The sequence below is a fragment of the Sebastes fasciatus genome, chromosome 19, assembly GCF_043250625.1.
Source record: "Sebastes fasciatus isolate fSebFas1 chromosome 19, fSebFas1.pri, whole genome shotgun sequence".
NCBI lineage: Eukaryota > Metazoa > Chordata > Actinopteri > Perciformes > Sebastidae > Sebastes > Sebastes fasciatus.
In genome coordinates, this window is record NC_133813.1 from 11,561,618 (window position 1) to 11,583,512 (window position 21,895).

Here is a 21,895-nt window from a genome sequence, read left to right on the forward strand (position 1 = left end):
CTCAGTAAACATTGTAAACACAAGTTTATGGTCTCAATCGCTAGTTTCAAGTAATCGTCAATACAGCATGATGTTCGTTTAGTAAATTATGGTCCCATTTAGAGTCAAATAGACCATAAAGCAGGGGATGCCTGGGGGCGTGGTTACCTGTGATTGAGAGGTCGCTACCACGACGTTGTCCGGTCTGGAAGTTGTCCGAGTTTTCATCTTAAAACTTTAACCATTTCACAGTGTGTTTTCAGTTCATGAAAGTTAATTGTAACATTTTGGTCGCCTGAAAATGTCTTATTCAGCATTCGGTTGTTTTTAGCTCCACCCTCTGGTTGCAAAAAAACAAGATGGCTACAACCAAAATGCCAAACTCAAGGCTTCAAAGCGGCAGTCCACAAACCAATAAATGACGTCACGGTGACTACGTCCACTTCTTATTTACAGTCTATGGTTTAAAGTAATTTTTTCTTGCTAACTCTTTCAATTAATTTATTCTTCTTTCCCAGTTTTCTCCATTTTGGAATGCCCAATCCCCAGTGCATTGCTGTCCTCGTCACTGCTGCTGTTGGACTTTGGATGGCTACAGACAGACAGCCACGTGCTCCATGACACATGGCATCGCCAGCCTCTTGTTTCCACCTGCCAGCGATGAACATCAGCAGGAGGCCATAACCAAACCAAGAATGGCTAGAGCAGTGACAAGGACATCGACCCTTCCTGGCTTCCCGACATGGCCAACAATAGATGTGAACTGAGGTTCGTTTGTGGTGTTCAAAGCACTCAAAACATGACCTTCATTCTTTTCAGCTCTATTATATTGGGGTGGCAGCCAAAGTTCCAGAGGCGAATATCTCAAAACCAAAACGATATGCACTGCTCGATACTGGACCTTTAGGTGTAAGTAAGAAAATACTCTGAATTTGGTGAACTGACCCTTTAAATATACAAAAACAAAAGTCTTGGCAGCAGTAACGGGTATATAAAGCATGGCACATAACTTAAACAAGGTCCAAAGAGATATTCAAGAAACCTTGGGAAATGATGATTCATCAAGATTGGCGAGCCAAAAAAGTCATATACCAAAGTAGGGCAGGGTTGATATGGCTGAAATTATATAACACTATGAATAAGGATAGTTTCTTACATCAATACATCACAATATGGCAAATATGTGCAAAATGCATATCAAATTGCATAACGAAACCAATCCAAACCGTGTTCTACTATTACACATTGCATTAGATTGTTTCATACTTACTACTAGTTCCCTACTACAAAATAATCCCAATATTATTCCACTTATTAATATACAATTCTCAGCCCTGTACGTCAGTATATTAGTGCTGTTTTCATCTCTTCTGTAGTCCTTTAGAAAACCTCCTGTTCTTGGTGTCAGGCAGGCAGCAGCGGGCATCAAGGGAGCCACCGTGGCTGAGCCCAAAACACACTCAGTGCATTAGTGTGTCTGAGCTGCCAACACGCTCCCACTCCTTCTCCGCTCTCCCCTCTCCCTAATGTCAACGCTCATCTCCTACATTTCCATCCGGCCCCCTAAAATAGCTCCCATTTACTCACATAACAGCCCTCACATTTTCTACCTTTACTTCATAGGACATTTCCCTCCCCTGAAGCAGATGAATCCCAGAAGAAAGCCCTCCCTCTCTCCCTCCCTCCCTCCCTCCTTCACTCTCTCCATCCCCTCCTGCCTCCTTTGGTAGGCTGCTGCGCTGCCACCTCTGTTTCTCATGTTCCAGCAGAATTCCTGAGGAAGCTGAGGCTTTGTGGGATGCTTTCAGGAACAGTCTGCCCGTTGCATTATTCATCACTCTTAGTCTCGTCTGTGTCAAAGACAGCCCACAGTGCCCAGCTGTTACTGAGGGGATAGATGAGGGAACTCGCAGCTGAGTGAAGGAGCTAATGCAAGGTGAGCAGGTAAAACCAGCGCTCTAGACTACAAGCAGTCACCTCCAAAGGGACTAAAAGAGGGAGGACAAACAGTAATCACACCCAGCAGGCAGCCGGGGGTTGATAAACTTCCTGACTGTCAGTCTCAGACTTCACAAACAACCAAAAGCTTTATTAAAGCTTTATTACCGGAAACATATTTCCAAACAGCATGTCCCAATCGCAATCTGCATTACAATTCTAATTGGATGATGAGTACTATATATATATATGTATACTGAAAAATTACAAAAGTACATATGCGCTAAGCTGTTCGTATGCAGACACATTTTTATAAATGGTGTTGTTTCTTGACTCTGCAATTCAAAGCAAAAAATTAGATATACTGTAGGAGCTACATGCAGCTGGAAAAAATAAAACAAAATGTGGACAATGGTGGGACAGCTCCAGGAAGATTTTGGAAAGCAGAAAAATAAAGTATAAGCCATAAATCTGAAAAAACATTTTGCTTTCTCTTCTGCAAGTTTACTGGCAGTAGAGTTGGACACAGTTACAGTTTGATTCAAGTCTTGTTTCATCATTCATTCACTACGGATTAGTATATAGTATACTGTATGTAATGTATAATTAAACTTCACTGTATCTGTCCCCGTTAACTCAATAACACATATCAAAGGCTTTAACACATAGGGAATTCCCACATAGGGTACTGCAAACAATTTCACTTCATGTCTGTTTTCGCCTCTGACACCCCATAAACAAATGGTTTCTCAATGATGATGATGACAATGATACACAATAAGGTGTTCTTATATATGAAAATAACGGACACGTGATAAATATGAGTCTGTTATTTTCCCTATAAGGACACTTTAGAGTGTTTTATTATCACTGTCATCCATTTTTACAGTTTATTTACAGTCAGGTTAGGGTTATAGTGGGAGAGAATGGAGAATAGTAACAAATATACTCTAATAAATGTAGGTGTAAATATGCTCCCCACCAGCCCCTCAGTTAAATATAAATAAAATACCCCTTGTGTGTATCTGTGTGTGCCCATGGGCATGAACATGTACACAAAGTGATGACTTGTTGCAGGATGGCACAGTACAGTACGTGAGTGTTTGCAAAAGAATGCGTAAAAAATACCAACTCACCGAATTGGATGGCGCACCGAGGTTGGTCTCAATGTAGGTCTCGGTTTTGGGTTCCACCGCCTGCTCGGCCTCCAGAATCTTCTCCACGGGCATGTCCTCGTTGGCGCAGCTGGTGGACTCCACCTCGTTCTCATTTCTCTCCTTGGCTCGCTGGCGCTCCTCCTGAACGGCTGCATGTAACAAAACTGGTTCCGGTCACTACTGCTGTTTTTTGACGTCAACATGTGTTCAAGAGCTCATGTATGCTAACAGAAAAGATTCAGCATTGCAAGCTTACATGGTTTTCATTACTAAGCAAGGGTTTTCTATGAAAACGACTCCATACTGTGCAAAACAAGTAGTTATAAAATATTAAATGACTATTGGTAATGTGAAAGTGGTCACTCGTAATGACCCACAGAGAATTATTACCCATCTCCGGGGTTCTTTTAGCCTTTTTTAGCTAATTGTTTGGGTTTTTCAGCACATTTACTGTTTTGATTCACTCTCGCCGCATTCATCATCAGCCCCGTTTCAAGCAGCAGCAGGAAGCTGTTGTCAGCAAACAAGTTATGGCCCAAATAGTGCTGCAGGGATGCTGTATTTTTGAAGGCCAACCCAGAAGTTAGCATCACACTGGTTCCCTCGACAAAAAGCCAATGGGATTTTTCCATTGGGTTTTGAATTATTGCACGAAATAAGCTCTGTGGCAAATGTTTATGATAAAAAAAAAATTCTGCAAGATAATCTCCACAAATGATAAATGCAATCGCCAGAAGTAAAGAGCTAACATTAGGCTATAAACAATCTACACCGCGGTTGCATGACTTTACGTCACCACCACTAAGCTAAAGGCTAGTGTTTGGTATGATGACGTTTAGTAGTCTCATTTAGCCACTTGTTAGCAACTGCCTTTTTTAAGAGAAGTAAAAGCTTCAAAATTCAAAAGTGGGATATTTATTGATGTATTTCATGTCGTAGAACAAAATGTTAAAATCTCTTAAGCTTGTGTTAACCACAGACCTTATTTCAGGCATCCAACTTAAAAACACATTCAAAAACCCATTGACTTTGAGATGAGGGAACCGGAAGTGCTATAATGCTAACTCATTTCACGGTGTTAGGACTTATTCAAGCCGGCCCAGCACCAAATGGCAGACAAATTTTGCAACTAGCTGATGAAGAAAGTGTAGCTTTTTTTTTGTAGCTGCAGCTAAATGTAGCTGCGATAGAGCCACATATATTTCTAAAGATTTGGTGGAGACCAAACAAGAGTGAATATTGGACTTCCAATCATCAGGATGTCAGGACTGTGCTTTTCACCTTGTTTTTTGTTTTGCTTAACCACTGAGGTGGACTGCAAAATCCAGATTGTATTAATTTTGTCATTTATTTGTGGAAAGACAAATATCAATCTGCCAATGTGGTGAGGTTATTCCACCCGTTTCCAAATCAACTTTGCGCAACAATGAGTCTGAATGTTTGAGATACTGAACACGACTCATTTCTAGAGACATTCTCAAACAAGGGGAACTGCAGTGGGAACCACACTGGTACATTACTTTTTATACTCTGAAGAAAAACAAATGATGCGGGATGTATCTGCGATGAAATGACTTGACAAGGCAGATGTCTTTTTTTGTTGTTGTTTTGCAATGCAGTTGTATAAGTAGATGGAACAGCTTTCAACACTGAATCTTCCCTTTGATTAAATACTTCAATTCTTGCTCAATACTCAGGTACACATCAGTAGAAAACTGAATACATCTCTTCATTTGTATCTACACACACACATATTTGTACATACAAAGTGTGTGTGCATGCTTGAGTGAGTGCTCTCTTGCCTGTGTCAAGTCTGCATGTGCGAGTGCCTGCTACAGTCAATGTGTAAGCCAGTGAATAGTGCATGACCCCGTATGTATGATGACGGTAAACATATCCAAGAGAGTTAAATCATCAATAATTGTTTTCGACAGCACGGATGGAATATATTTACAACCTTAGACCTACATTATGCACAATGCAGTAGCGTGGAAATGTTCAAGGACTTCTCTCAGCTTCCTTATCAAAGGGATGTGTTTTTTTTTTATGTAGTGCTCAATGACAAACAGCCAGCTCCTGTTTATACACAAATCATTTATAGACACATAAATAATGTATGGTCTGTCGCTCCTTCTTTAGGCCATGCGTGGTCGACAGAACATCTTACATAAAAAAGCCTGAACACAAATGAATGAAGACTCTGTCTCGTAGATTTTTTTTTTTTTTTTCATGTTGTGTGTAAAAAACTGGTTGAAGCAAAACCGTGTTGGTTCTGTCATCTGATTGGCTTTGGCGAGGAGACACAGGAAGTGGTTTGTGTGCTGAGCAGACACAGAGACTCACTGCGGCCGAGGCAAGAGAAACCGCACCTCCACCCTCAAGTGAGGATGGAAAAGATCCATGCGTGTGTGTGTGTGTTTTGTCTTTTCAAAAGGCTATAATTTACTTAATTCAAGACACCGCAGGAAAAAAGTGCTGCGGCTTTTTTTATAAGTTTATCCTCCACACATGGATTAATAAAAAAAAAAAGTTTTGGACATAAAGCTTTGAATGATAAAGGGCTTTTGGAAATTCATTGTCAGCACGCAAGCAAACATACACACCTGGAGAACCGTCCTGTCTCACACAGACACACATATCACACACACTGGGTTTGCGGGATGATCTGTCGTCTTACGTTTCCCCCTACTCTGGTTTCTATTCCAAGTCCTGAATCAGAGAGGCTGTGGTCTTGTTGGGGGGAAGCAGGGGTTGTTAGAGGAGGAGTGGGAAAGGGGCCCCATTTTAGAGGAACTGCTGTCTGGCGGTAGAGGTCAGCCCAAGGGTAGAATACTTGTGTTGGAGTCAGGGAGAGGTGAGGAGGGCTGAAATCATGTTAGCTTTATTCTAACCCCCCCCCCCCCCCCACACACACCTCCTCCTCTTCTCCTCTCCTGACTGGGAGAGCATAAATTCATTTAATCCTGTTTTTCTGTGGATTCGCTTAGCCTTTTGGGCTACTGCTGCCTTGTTCTCTAACCACAGCCCTCGGGGTGCAGGGGGAGGCTTAGGCAGCACTGAGAGTGAGGCAAAAGGCAGTAAATGATAATATCCTTGAAAGGAGTAAAGAGCCTAACAATGATATAAATAAAAGCAAGAAGGAGGGGAGGGGAGGCCAAGTAAAGGTCAAGACAAATTGGCCTCGGATACAATCGCCATCCAAAATGCATTTATCCCCCCCAAAAAACATGCACTCTTCTTGTTCTCGTGTTGTGCACCTGCACATGCACACCTGGTTAACACCTGCTACGCTTCTTCAGCTCCCCTGGCTCGCTCAGTATAATCTATACACTCTATATCTGTATTCTGTAACCGTGGTGACCATAATGGCGAGAGGCAGTGATTGATTTGTTGCAATGTGCGAAAGAGTGCTTAACAGCACTGCTGAGAGCACTAATATTTTTAACACCCTCATGGAGTGTTAAAATTCACACCTGACTGCAAGTGTCGTCCCCCACTACCCCTCCCACCCCCTCCACCCCCTCCACCCCCCTCACACAACCCGACTCCTCCTGGTCTTATCGGCTCTGTAATCTTTCAAAGGTGCTTTGCTGTACAATCACAGGGGGTATTCAACTCAATTTTTACAAGTCAGAGTCACTCTCAAAGACCGGTACTCGAGAGCCGGTCCCATTTATTGAGTGAATATGAAGAGGATGCAATCGATCACGCAATCCATTAACAGGGAATGTCTGTGTGAAAGGGCTTCAGTCTTTATACATACGGACACTGTGTCCTGTTTCTATGGCGATACATTGCTTTTAAGTTTTCTTTTTCTATGCCTCTTTTAGTAATCAGTTTTGCACTTGCACACTGATCCATTACAGATTACTTTGCTGATTCGAATAGTTTCGTTCAGTTTAAGTTGTAGTCAATTTGTAGTTCATTCACTTTTTTCTAACCTATCACTGTTCAAATGCACTTCAATACATACATTAGTAAGCGAATGCATCACTATGGAGATGTACCGATCAATCGGCCGGAATAGGCCGATTAACAGCTTGATCGCCCATGACTGGTGACGATCACTCTCAGATATACTCAATTTCGTGCCGGTAAAATGTATACGCACGCGCCACACAGTTGATCTTGTCGTGCTCACAGCCCCATACAGAGCGCCGCTCATCTACCTTCAGTTCAGCACAAAACTCGGCCTATAAAGCACTGTTTATAGCTCAGCAGCCATCATTTTTTGTGGCTCCTGCTGCCTTCCAGTACAAGTCAATGTTAGCTTAAGATCAGTCACAAAAACGTTCACCATCTACAAATATATTTTCTGTCATTAAATTTTATTACAGCATGCTAACTATGCTGAGCGAGGGCAAACTAACTAAACTGTGCAGAAACGTTAGGTAATCCCATCGAAAAGTATTCATCAGCTGGCCTCCACTGGTGTTTTCAGACTAACTATTGTAGGAACTTCACATGTAAGAACCTTTCATATCTCTTTTTTACCCAACTTCCTCTACCTGTAAGTTGCAAATGGAAGTTTAAAAGTACCGTCACTGTGGAAGCTAAATTTAGTAGGACTTGTAGCTGAGACGGAGTTCAGTGTGACATTCATGGTAGTCAAACCTCAACCATGTAAATGTCACAGTGGATGATTCTATAATCCCCAGTCTCTGCTCAGAGAGGAAAGGGTTTTCTGCGTTGGAGGAGGAGTGATTTAAGTTTGTAGGAATGTTGGATTGTTGCATCTTGAATAAATCCTTTAATGGCGAAATAAAGCCCTTCCTGTCCACATCGGGATGATATGTTATCTGACTTTAAAAACGATCAATGATGCACTGGAGTAGATCGCCAAACATGCAGTGTTTGTTCGTCAGGAAGCTTTCCAAAGTATCATCAGTAAAAAAACTAAAGCTTTGTGTGAAAGTATCCCTCGTTATGTTAAAGATGCCTGTTTCAGATTGAATTTCTTTAACCACATTTACATGGATACTAAAGATATATTTTTAAAGTGAAAGTGTGATGAAAGGTCTGTCCTCCACAACTACATGTTCTGTATATGTGGCCTCACCATGGGATTCATTAAATCCCTGTATCCATTTGGGTAGCAGCAGTACGTGCATTCCATCAGCAGCCTCTAATTTGAGGAATGCGGTGCACGCTTTCCCCATGCCGTGCAATTACGAGACATTATCCAGTTCGGCTACTTTGATTACATTCTGTGCGTCGAGTATCTTAAGCACGGTTCACAATAACTAGGTAGGCTGTGTCACATAACTTCAAAGTTTATACTAATAATTAGGAGGACGAGGGCACGAACGGTGACACCCAGAGGATGCAGACGGAGCAGACGTTCACACAACTCTACTGTTATGTTTTTATTTCTCCAGTCTACATCAGCAAATTCCCCCGAGGACTGCCTGTTCTCACAAACCCCTCACTCTGTTTCCACATCCGGCAATACTGGGTTCCTGCGGCTGCAACGGCTGAATGCATTATTCCCCCCCACCCTCCTAAAGTAGCGCTTGAAGCAGAACATATGTAAATACACTAGAGCCTACAGTGTGGCTGCAATGAACAGCACAATGTAGCAGAGCAGAGTTACAGCTGCTTCTGTAAAACTGGATAGAGGCAAGATGGGAAAACAAGCTGCTTTACTTCTACGAAGCAAGCGGAAAGGGACTTCTAACCTTGGTGTCATAGCTCAGGCGCTATGCTCGTCTCAATCAATTTAAATAATTTTTTTCTGAAAAGGCAAAGTTGTTAGGTTTGCAAACCAAAAAGGGAGCACCATATTTCGCTCCGATTACCAAACTTGTGTAAATGTGTGTCTATGTGAATTAGTACAGACTTGAGGGAATGGGTAAGTGTGACTTTATCCTCTACGGTATGTGCTGTACCTTCTCTCTTCATGCCCATGGCTAAACACTTCTGGTAGCGGCAGTACTGGCAGCGGTTCCTCTGGCGCTTATCAATCACACAGTGCTTGTTGTCGCGACAGGTGTAGGTCAGGTCTTTGCGCACCGTCCTTTTGAAAAACCCTTTGCAGCCCTCGCAGCTGTATACCCCATAGTGTTTACCTGAGGAGAGAGAGAGAGACAGAGATGGTTTGTCTAATGCATATGGAGAATCTTTCCTGAGTCACATTTTCCCATTTTGGTCTCAGCATCTTATTGTCTAATTGACACATGAGGTTGTCAGTTTGGGGACAGCGCCACAGCATGATATCGACAGACACATTAGTTGTTGTAAATTGCTTGTCTGCAGCCCAGTGACCACCAGAACGGCAACATCATCATGGTGTTCACTGCAACTTTAAGGCCCTGTCTACACGTACACAGATATTTTAAAAAACTGATATTTTCCCCTTCGTTAAAAAAAAAAAAAACTCTCGACCTTTGATTTACAAAATATCTCCGTCCACATTCGAACGCAAAAACGTAGTAGCAGGTTCTTCAAGAGACCTGAGAACAAAAACCTTTACAGTCTGAGATAGCATGCAGCAACACAAATAGCACACAGGAACACGCTTCTGAGGTAGCAAAAGACTAATTATGATCAAAGACCTATTAAAATGAACTGACTGTGTGTGTGGGGGTTATGCTGAGGTGGCTGGGGAAGAAAAGAGAGAGCCTATTGAAGGCAAGCTGCGGGGGGGGGGCTCATGCATTTGCGTTACGGTGCTGTTCTCAGATCATGCTGTGGTACAGGACGTCTCTTTCCCCCTCGTTCTTTAACAGCTCCTTTTTTGTTATATATGACGGAATGAAACAGATTCCTTGTTAGCTCTTTGCGGCTCAGACCACCAGAGAAGATAACTGAAGCCTCCGAGCACAGTTAAATCAAGTATGACTCGCTATTAAACATTGTTTTGAATTTTCCCCCATGGGTCCGTGCAGCACCGATGACGCAGGATGACACCGAAAACGGTCCAGTGAATTTGATATCCAGCTTCATCTCGCTCCCATGAGTGATGGGTTGTGCCTCCCGACACAGCGCTTCTCTTTTTCAGCTGGTTTGGTTTCATCAGACCGTACCATCTTTTGCCTCATGATGTCAGTTCCTTTCATGTGCCTCTATGCTGCTGCCCTCACGTGCAGTACATCGGGAGCGGCTTCTTTCTGGCCTCCTTGCCATTTAGCCCAGATTTGTGAGGAATTCCTCTGACTGTTCCTCCTCCTCCCACAGCATGTAGTCCTGCCAGAGCGGTCCGTGGGGCTGTTCTCTGACCCAAGTTCATCTTTGGAGGTTTCTCAGTGCGGTCAGAGCACCAGCTTTCGCAAGACGCTGGGTAGTCCCACTTTCTTTTCATTCGGTAATAACGGAGTCTTGTGTAAGCCCAGCTGTTGAGAAATTATTTTTATTCCCTAAATTATACATAAAATTCCCAGGAATTCTTGGTTAGGCTTTGGGGGCTTTGACTCATGTGCACTTTTAGTCACCTCCAATCAACTAAAGTTCAGTCAGCCCATATGTATAGCTTTAATGTATTTTTAAGAATTTTTAAGTTAAACCAGCTTTGACATTATGAGTCATTTTGTTCAGATGAGTCATGAAAACAAACGACAAAAGGAAAAACTCCCTAAAGGCACTGTATACGTTTAACTCTTTGATTCTTTTCCCACAAGTAACTGTTTCTATAACTGTTCAACGTTACTGGGGCTGACAAAGTTAACACGATAATAACGTGTGAATGCAAATTCCTTTTATTTCTTAACAATTTGCATTAACCCAACTTGGGATTTTTTGGTTGTAGCAGGCTCAGCTTTAAAGCTACAGTGAAGATACTGGCATTATATCAAACTAAAAACCTAAGGAATCCATCGGTACCAACCATGCAATACTAGCTTGTCGGGAAGAAGCCTAAATAACGCTCCAAACATACACTAAATTTTGGTGAGGAAAAACTGGCATGGCCATTTTCAAAGGGGTCCCTTGACCTCTGACCTCAAGATAGATCTGTGGGTACCCACAAGTCTCCCCTTTACAGACATGCCCACTTTAAGATAATCACATGCAGTTAGGGGCAAGTTATAGTCAAGTCAGCACACTGACACACTGGCAGCTGTTGTTGCCTGTTAGGCATGAGTTTATGATTTGAGCATATCTTTTTCAATGCAGTGCCTGTGAGGGTTTCTGGACAATATCTGTCATTGTTTTGTGTTGTTAATTGATTTCCAATAATAAATATATACATACATTTGCATAAAGCAAGCATATTCACGCCCATATTAATAAGAGTGTTAAATACTTGACAAATCTCCCTTTAAGGTACATTTTGAACAGATAAAAAATGTGATTCATTTGCGATTAATCACGATTAACTATGGACAATCATGCAATTAATCGCGGCTAAATATTTTAATCGATTAACTACGCGTTACATCGGATGTCACTCACCTGAGGAGCGGTCACCGCAGATGGCGCAGATGTGTTTGGTGAGCGACAGGACCGTGCCCGAGGGCTGGGCGGGCACCTTCATCACGCCGTTGAGGCCCAGCGGGGGCTTGATGTCCTCCGTGCTGCTGACCGAGTTCATCGGAGAGTTCAGCTGGAACATCAACACACACAAACACACACACGCCGACAGGTCAAAACGCAGCCCCCTCTGAACTCAAAACCGGCGTCATCACACACCCCATTACATAGGCCCGTCACATAGCTCAGCATAGTTAGCTGATGACATTATCTATTGAATAAGGGCCAGGTCTGCTGAGGAGACAGAGAAGGTTTGATTACACATACATATAAATCTGAGTGGAGTTATGTCATGCAGATTGTCATGGACAATTTGCTGAATGCATAAACTGTAAAGGATATTATGACTTCTGATACTCAATACAGACGGTCAGCAGTCCCAGCAGCAGCAGCTCTTTTGCCCTCTTTCATTGCTCCCTCTGTCTCTCTCCTCCCTCTGTTTTAGATCTAAATCTGGCGCAGCAGGATCCTGCACCACTCCACCCCAGGAACTCTTTTATTCATGCTCTCAACAAGCCCCGCTGGCTCCCAAATGTTCAGCGCTAGCATAACTCCACTGCAAAATTCAACAGTACAGCGGAATAAAGAGACAGCATTTGTTTTAGCAGCGGTGCAACTCCAGCCTTAAGTCTTACTTCAGTTGCCGCCTCGCTCGCTCTGTGAAATAAATTCCTCTCAAAGTGACCTCTCTTCGCCTAAAAGTGGAGAGCGAGGGGGGACTAATTATTACAACTAGCACCATGCTGTTTCCAGCGGAGATAAACGTTGAGGGAAGGCAGGATATAAATTATCCTAAAACACTAAATGTACTGGATGGAGCAGGAGCTTTGTAGCCAACCATTAGTGCCATCTCATGAAAGAATTGTAAAAGTAAAAGCACTAGTCTGCTTGACTTGGCTAACGTTAAAACAACATTACACTGGGGGACGAAAAGGTGAAATTAAAAGGAATACATTCAGATCCCCGACAAACACATGCACAGCAGAGGGGCGAGAGATGGAGCAGAGTTGGCAGAGAGCGGCCACGTGGGCTCATGTAGTTAAAACGTGTTTTCATTACCACATATGAGAAATGTCTGATCGCACAAACAAGTCTTGGCTCTATATTTAGCAGAGGAACTCTTTCTTTCTCTGCAGGGAATCAGTCAAGACAGAAAAAACATTTTGTTTTTATGATGATGAGACAAACATGATAGTCTCCGAGAGTTTGTCTTCCTCAGCTGTGTTTACGGGGAGCTGACAGAGTACATTAGCTTCGAAGTGGAAGAACACATTGATGTATACATCCCTTTCACAAACATACAGTATGTAAACCAAACAGCCACAGATCGCACATATGGATGTTGGCATGTGGCTCCAAAACTCTACATAGAGATTTATCATCTCTGGGGCTGCAACTATGGATTCCTACTTTATAATCAAGTACTCGACAGATTATTCATATGACTTATCAACTACTAAAAATACTTTAAAAGAAAGTGCTGCAATATGTCTGAAGAGGCAAAACAAGAGTTGGATTTGGTATACATACACTGGTGTGTAGTGGTGCATGTAAAAGTTGATTAGTTGAATAACTGATTAGTTGATCGACTAATTAAACGCTTAAAGGTGCAGTGTGTAGGATCTGGCGGTGCCTTATTTTCAGCTCCAGCGTGCAACCATAGCTAAAGTTGGGTTATAATTGGAGCCCGCTAACGTCAACAAACAACCAGCTGCCACCACCACAACTCAGACTCCAACACAAACTCCATGGAAGCATAAAAAAAACAAAGTCATATCTAGTGAAGCCCGTCTTGCAAAACAGGAATGTGACCGACGTCGGGGGAGGGAGGGAACTAGAGTTGTGGGAGTGTGTGTGCATGTGAGAAGTGAGTAGTGAAGCAAGAGAGAGAGAGCGGCGGCGAAACGAGCGAGCAGCGGAGCAGAAGAGAATTAGTTTAGCTTTGAGAACATCAAGGGAATGTACCCTGGAAGTTTCAGTTTGTGCAGAAATAAATGGGTATTTTTCCCTATTTTCTGACTTTCTATACAAAATAAAAAAAAATATAAAGAAAAATAAAACTATATATTGTCGGTTTACGTGTTTTGTTATGTGCGAGAGAATATGAGGGAAATTAAAAGGACTACTTCAGTAATTTAGTACTTCCATGAGGTTGGGGGGGGCACAGATTAAAGGCTGAGATATCCTGACTTTTAGCCCGACAACCCTGGATCCTACACTTCCCATAATGCAACTCAACAGCATCTTTCGTCAGGCCATCCCTGCCTCGTAGACATGACAAAGCTCCTCCAGAGCCGCAGAAGACATATACCACTGTTTACACAGGCTGACTCGTATTGACCTCTTTATGTAAGGCACTTCTCTTTAATGTCTTGAACACTATAACAGCTAAAACATGTCCAGGTAAGATGTATGAGTCCTCTGAAGGTACCAGAGTTATTAACCTTTAACGTCTCTTATGATGCCGTAAGGATGAAGCAGCTGTGTTGACACACACAGACATTTATATGCAGTACATATACATACATGCATGCACGAGTTCACCTAAACAGAAGCTTGCACGCACATAGACACAGTTATACCACATTGCACAGTCATGCACACACAGGCAAGTACACACATCTAGCCGCTGTGGCTCCTGGCATCCTTTTTCACCTTACACTCTGATATTTGATTCTTTTTAAAAAAGCTTCAAAGAATAATGTCAGCAATGCCATATACATTTTTTTTGCTTGAAGCTACAGTACACAGCTCTTACACACACTGAGTGAAATATTCCAAACCACGGTGCTTTACCGTCACATGAAATAGAAAAATTGCAGATGTCGTCTGCAACATTTTATGCACTTTCCACATAACTCAGCGTGGCATAATGTGGTGTCATGGGAACTTGACTTGAGGAACCGACTAGAATTTCCAATATAAAGCTTATGTGGGTTTGGCTGCATTTGAATGATGGATCCACTGGTGGGTTCAGTGGGTTGAAAAGGTTAAAGAAAGCCACATGAAAATGTTCAGTTCACACCCCGACACCCACCCCCTGGCCTGCTCTTCACACCCTGTTTACACTAGTACACACTGAACTGAATGCAACACACACGCACAAAGCTTAAGCTTCGGGGGTGGGAAAAAAATATGATTATTTTTAGGTGATTATGCTGCAGAGCTATGAGGTATTCTATAAATGATTTTATCATTAATGCCAAGGGAAAAAAAGTTTTTTTTTTTGCAGAATATCACACACGTGACCATAGTTTATATTTAAGATACTAAATGTGTCATTTGAACTATAATAAATAATGTGCACTATTTAAATGAATAGTAGACACATACAAGTACAAGATCAGTTATTATTATGACTGTTGGCAAAATAATGCCTCATGCTGGAAAAGCCAGTGAAAAAGATGATTTTTGGCAGCGTCTCCGAGACACGAAGGCGCCAAAGAAAAGCGGCATCATTTGTTTGGACCCAGCTTTCGGCGGCATGTGCACACACCCACATCTCTGCACATCCACACGCACACACACACACACATGAGGTCTTACCTCAGTTAAACGCCTGAGTCTAGTCTTTCCCCGTGCAGCGCAGCGCTAACAGAGCTGTCTCCTCTGCTGATATCGTCTCTAAAAAACCCTCTGTCTGCCTGACAGAAAAGACTCTTCCACTCACAATCTATTTTCAGGAAACCTGCAACTCAATCTCAGCAACATTGCTCCCCACACTGGGGTGGGCAGGCTTGGATTGGGGGGGCCTTTCTTTCTCTTCTGCCCGTGGCAATGGAGGCAAGGCGGGGGGGATTAAAGTGGCTCAGGACTGGTTCTGGAAATAGAATACATGCGCCCTCCCCTACAACACATACATGTGACCCTTCACAGGGAGGTATGCCAGCTGTGTGTAAAGCCTCATCGTCTTGGGAAACCCCTTGACAATCTTTTTTTTTTTTTTAGAAGTAGAATGCTTCAAACTTTTCCAGACTGAGGGAGAGAAACAAACGAGGGGCATTTAACATCAAGGACTGGATATGTAGGACATAAGATTTCCCCACAGTACAATGTACGACACGAGCAGGCTGAAATGCTCCAGCTGAATAACACTTTCATGTGCTGCATGCAGGTGTTATGTAACATGTTGTGGAGGACATTTGATTGGTACATCCAGTACAGTGGGGGTCTCTGTCTGCTTGTGGGTGTCAGATTCTGCACAGAATTGATATATGTGATTATATGTCCTGTGCCACCCGCTGGCTTTGGCATAATAGCTGCAATTTTCAGACATGTAAAAGGCGATACATTAGTGCTCCCTCCTACAGTAGATGGCCAATATAGCGTACACTTAAACGCATATTGTTTGTTTTAGATGAGCCTTTCTTTTAGGGCGGCTAAAATATGTTTTGCTGCTGCCCCTATCCACAACAGTACATTACTGTGTAATAACTCCTGTCTGTTTCTCAAAGCTGGGGGCGTGCTGACTGCTGTCTACTGTAGGTAATACACTGACTGTTGATAAGTACCTCATACAACACCACTTCAAAACACCTGAACTATCCTTTTAATATAGCAGGAGTTATGTCTACCTGATCAGAGGATGAAGTCGCCATGTTGAGAGCTATGTGGAGGCAATAGAAATGATCCCAATGTCGCATTTAGCACTTTTAACAATAACATAAAAGAGAGAAAAACAAAACGTGTTCACATTTGAGAAGCTGGAACCAACAAATATTTGATTTAAATAATTAAAAAGTTGTCAAATATTGCTGTCTCTTTGATTTTCTGTCCATCAACTAATTAATGAATACAATACAATGGAAGCTTGACATAAAGGCCAACAATCAGCAATCAGTCCAAATGTCTTAATGTCACAAAACACAAGACAAATACGATATGATCGCACCAAAAACTAAACTCATTGCTGTGTTACTCAACCCTAATTCATTTTAATAGAAAGAACAACCCTGGCAGCAGAGCAGGTCCATTAAACTATTAGTATGCTATGGCAACACACATGGTGGTGAAATAGAGAGAAAGGAGTTGTCCCTCGAGTGAACGGAGGAGAAAAGGAAGAAGAAGAGCGGAGGAGACAGTGGAGGCCTCTGCTTAAGACGGGCTTAGCTTGATTCAGAGAGTCAGAGCACACACTTTGCTCATAAAGACACTTCAAAAGGAGACATCAAATCCTCGCGCAGCACTCCTCAACGCACAACCCTCATGTGGAACTTCAGTTGCTTTCCAGTTCAAGGGCACCTTTTTTTAAGCACGGAGAAAGTTATCTTCACAGTACTCTTTCAAAACGCCCTTACAGAATTCCTTCTTAAGGCTTTCCATTATGCAGTGGCACAACATGGCCAGGAATAGAACGCTCTACTTTACTGTTATACATCTCATTATACCAAAACTGTATCACTCCCTGAACCACAAATCATTTCTGTAACTTGAATTTGCTTCAAGGCCAGATAGAATGTCCGAAGCTTGAATGGAGGTGCGAGTGGACAGGATACCAATCTTGTGTTGACACCTAACCAGCTGCCGCCTGAGAGGTGAGGACAGGGATCAGGTCATGATGTAACTTAATGATAACCCCGTGTCACCTTTCACCTCTGACACCTTGTGACACAATCGCTTCCGTCTAAAAGCAAACTTATCTCAGCGGACTATGGGAGGAATGAGTGAGGACTTTCTCCGAGTGTTATCTGGACACGTATCAGCAGAGATGGAGGATCCGGTTTCTCACAGGGGGTGTGTTAATGGGGCCGATCTTCTGTGGCCCCCTGGGTATATATATTCACAGTAAGACACCCTTTGGGATCAACTACGGGACTGTTACAAGTTTGAAAGACACCTGTTTGGACATACATAGTTCACAAACATGTGGGGTGCGAGCACACACAATACGCAGAATAGTTCAAACTGCAGGTCAGTTATGTGCAGATGAACTTAGGGGTCGTCTGCAAATAGGTCTGTCATGTGACTGTAAATTTAAGGTCACATTCAGAGCAAGAAAACAAGAAGGACAGATGGATTTTAGTCATTACAACTAGGGATGTCACGATACCAGAAATGTAATCATCGATACCAATACCAGTGAAATAGCCTGTTTCCCATTGGACAAAAAACCCCACTAACATCTGTCTTTTGTGTTCAGAGGGAAAGGTTATAATTGGCAAATAACTCTGCAGTAGTCACAGGTATTCATCCGCTCCAGCTCCAATCGGCAGTGATGGAAAGATGAGACACGGGTGGAATTTTCCCCCATTTTCCCGCACGATGCTATATGACGCACACTGAAGTGAATATATAATAAACTAGAAATGCACTCGGAGAGCGCAGACCTCCACCAAGGCAGGTTTCATGTACGCCGAGTTAGATGAGAAAAGAAACAGCCGTTATAAACGCTCCTCAAAGCTACCAGACTCCGTTGACAGAAGCTGTAATTTTACCCTGCTGATCAATTCATTCAAACTCAACAGAAACACAATAAAACTCATCAAAACCGTCTTTGTTAGTCTTTCCACTGTTCCAACAATCACCAAATGTGGTTTGAGAGTTTAAAAGACAGACTGATTATGTAGAATATATAAAAAAATTAAGTAAACACTAAAAATTTTTACGGTTTACTAGCCCAGCTTGGAACGTGACACACGAGAAAAAAGCAAAAGTCTATCGCCTATTTTAGTGGCAACCCAAAATTCATGCATTTTAATAGCGTATTAATGATCTGTAAGTGAACACATCAATTACTTATTAATAAAGTCTTTAGCGACAACTTATAAATCCTTCCGAGGTCGGCCTTATTGTAAAACAGCTCCGTGATTATTGTCACTCAGCTCTAATACAACACTTTTCTTGTTTCTCTCCCGGTGGATAGAATTCAGTCGAAGCCGACATTATTCTAGACAGCTCGGAGGTTTCCAACACTCACCCCATGCTGTGCCACAACAGATAAAAATGAATCAGCGCAGGCACTGCTGGCGCTTGTGTGCGCGCGTGTGTGCGTTTTTGACAGAAACTTTTGTTACAGTGAAGAAAGGATATTAAGACTATCAGCGGCATGAAAGGCAGCGAGCCTTACAGCGGCGAAGTGGGAATACGCAGAGTGACTTTCAGCTGTTGTCTCACCTCAGCTTGGTTGTATCTGTGTGTGTGTGTGTGTGTCTAAGTGTTTTTGGCATTCATGACTACGTGTGTGTGTGCACATAGGGGTTGGGTCTGCGGCATGCATATGTGTATTTTTAATTCTTGTGTCATGTGTGTGTGTCTGCATGCATGTGTTCCAGGGTGTCATGTGTGCATGCATGTGTGTGTGTTTTGTCCAAATGCATGTGTATAACTGTGTCCTTTTGGCTTTGTGTGTGGGTGGATGAGCATAAGGGCTGGTTTTATTGGAAACAGTGCTGCTCCTGTGGACACTGCACTGCCTACCACTGACATAGCAGCTCTTACAACCCCTGGAGTCACTCTCCTCTCAGTCTTCTCACAATGTTTCTGTCTTCTTTCTCTCCTCCTCACTATATAAATTCTTCATACAGTGTTTGAATTGTGACAACCTTCTCTCTCTCTTTGCTTTGCTCCTTTCAGAAATAACCTCACACTTTTTTACGTACACACCTAAACCTCTTTGGATTGGTTTAAACAAATGTGTTTGGCTGTTTTGGTTCTGTTCATTTGGGCTGACGTGAAAACTGTCAATCAAACTCTGGTGTTGACTAAACAAAAAAACAAAAAAGAGATGGTTTGATCAGCTTCCAAGCGGTGCGGTTTGTTTGTGGTGTGAAGGCAAAACAGACCAATGGCAGGAGATGATTTTAGCATAAATTCAGTCGTAAACTACTTTTAAATCTGTCTTGTGGCTGTGAACTGTCAAGAAAGTGATCTAGTTTGCCTGCATTTGTTTGCTTTAGTGTGCAGTTCAAGTGGGTATGGAAACTTACAGATTGCATTTTACTATGTAGAACACTGCCAAGTGGGAAAAACAGGTTCATAAGTTCAAAACACGGTTTATAAAAATGTCTAATAAGCCTGTATATGGATGTGGTCATGCTCACATATGTCAATTCAGTGATTAATTGAAGTGTTTCCATTGTCCATTAGTAAGTCCTCCAGCAATTAACTGACAATTAATTTTCTTTGTCAAATAAGCAATTAGTATTCCCATTTTCCAAATGTAAATCAACCTGCGAGTATTCTACTAGTGTTTCCACTGTCCACTGGTCTGTCCTCCAGCAAGTCATTGAAAAGTGTCCAACATATCACTTGGTGATGGATCAAGAAGTATTTTCAGTGTCAAAACGAGAGCCATCCAGTGATTGATTCTCCGGTGTGTCCATTATCATCAAGTCGTTCATCATACCGGCGTCGTCTGGTGTGCCACATGGAAATTAACTGAGCGGGATTTCTTTTGTCAAATAGCACACAATCCAGCAGTAACTTCAATTTAGATTGATTACGTTCCTGCAAGTCATTAGTTACATTTCCATTGTCCACCATCCAGCAGATAACTGAATGATAAATCCACTATGCCTGTCATCCTTCTGTTAAATAGACTTGTGTTTTTACTTGTTCATCAGCATGTCACACAGACACTGGTTCACTGCTATTTTCCTGGCTACTAACAAGTAACCTAGTTTATTGATTAATGCTTCAGTAATAATCAGTGTTATCCAGTGAGTAATTGATTAGATCTTCAAAGAAGAAGTGGGGGATGATGAACACCAATTCAGGCAGAATGTAGTTTGATGGTCAACTTTTACCTTTTACTTGATCTTACTAATCTGTTTTTATGTTCATGAATGGAGAGGATCAGTCTAATGTTGTCAGTGTATATGCTGTATTACTGTTTAGCAATTTGATGGGTTTTTTTTCTTCATGTAAATGATACAAATAGGGCTGCACAATTAATCCAAATTTGCAAACTTTCTCATTTTCAAATCATATCGTAATTGCAATATCAGACAAAATAATTGCAACTAAATATTTTTTTAAAATCGTGCAGTTCCAATGCTGTTGGACTCATGTTTGCCTCTTTTATTCCATCTTTACAGAGATGCATTGAGATGTCCATAACTTTCTGTGCACAGCTACATGTTTTACAGGTGTGGAAAAAGTAGAATTACTCATATAATTAGTGTCATTACACTTCACAGACATGCCACGGCGTACATGTCTGTCCACAGACGGTGTTGAGTTGCTGTAATATCACACCACCAGATGCAATTAAAAGTCCTATAGGGATTATTTGAAGCTTTAAAATAAATGTGTGGCCCTGAGGCATTTAAACCGCAACGTCTAGAGCCGGCATTAGGGGGCTGCTCTCTGAAACATAAACCTAATGTTACTGTTTCCATCCCTGATAGCCGCCACCTCCTAAATGGCTCTTGTCCTGTGTGGCCCCACACAAGTCAGAACACACAGACCGCCCCCGGCGCTATCACACTACATACTGTCAGTTCTCAAATGATGGCCTACGGTCTATTAGAACAAATAACTGGCCATTGGAAAGTACCTGTGCTATGACAGCTAGATGGTACATTCTTTAAAAAGTTGCATTTCCACTGCAGTAATTCCACAACTAACCACTCTGTTGCTATGAGTTTATGTATTTAAAGGAAATACGGTTATGTTCTTATTCACTGACTCTACTTCCTGTGCTTTCAGCGTCTTTTAACAAAACAAAACTTTCTGCATATGTTTCAGAATAAAAGCTTTCCATGGAAGGAAAGGGAATTTGCTCCCTGAACTGCTCGAACAGTTTTAATATGAAATCGATGCAGATAATTTGTCTTAACAGCAGCAAATTAACCCTCTTAAAGCTAGAGCGAAGATACTGGTATTATATAAAGCTCGAAAACCTAAAGAATCCATTGTGCACCATATTGACAATAAGGGGGTTTCTGGTCAGAAGTGCTCGCCATCCAATTGCAGAAAAATGCAATTCTTGCAGAAATCTCCTAATGTCAAAAGTTTTTGATATTAATACACAGACTCAAGTTCTTGGTGTCTTAATGTGATATTTTAAGTTTATATTTTTTATAATTTTTATGAATTTTCGAGTGGTAAAAATGGTTAAATTTAGCACCAAATCTGTGTACCAAATGGTATCAACCCAAAAATTGCTGCAGCATCTTATGAGACATAATAGAGCATGGGAAAGGCCATCACATACTACTATCATAATATTCTAAGCCCTTATACAGTTTCATAATTTATCTTAATGAATGAATCAAGTAAGGGATAACGTACAGCGAGCCTGTCATTGCTGTGAAATAAACCCCAACAGGGCGATCACAACAACGACCCGCTAGCTGTACATCATCCTGCTTATTACACGTCTACTTATTTAGGAAATCAATCATTTTACACAA

At 42.0% G+C, this 21,895-nt stretch overlaps 1 protein-coding gene across 5 annotated transcripts in view; it reads right to left on the bottom strand.

Annotated features, from left to right (window-relative positions):
* The window catches only part of rxraa (retinoid X receptor, alpha a), a 176,481-nt gene that overhangs the window by 19,218 nt on the left and 135,368 nt on the right, over nt 1-21,895 (bottom strand). For 3 of the 5 annotated variants that reach the window (XM_074617717.1, XM_074617714.1, XM_074617713.1), the window contains 3 exons: nt 11,463-11,613; nt 8,963-9,142; nt 3,054-3,238 (listed from right to left, as the gene is read on the bottom strand). In XM_074617717.1, coding sequence (XP_074473818.1) covers nt 3,054-3,238; nt 8,963-9,142; nt 11,463-11,613 — 516 coding nt within the window. The remainder of the gene's footprint in view (nt 1-3,053; nt 3,239-8,962; nt 9,143-11,462; nt 11,614-21,895) is intronic. The other 2 variants (XM_074617715.1, XM_074617716.1) reach the window with 1 other exon arrangement.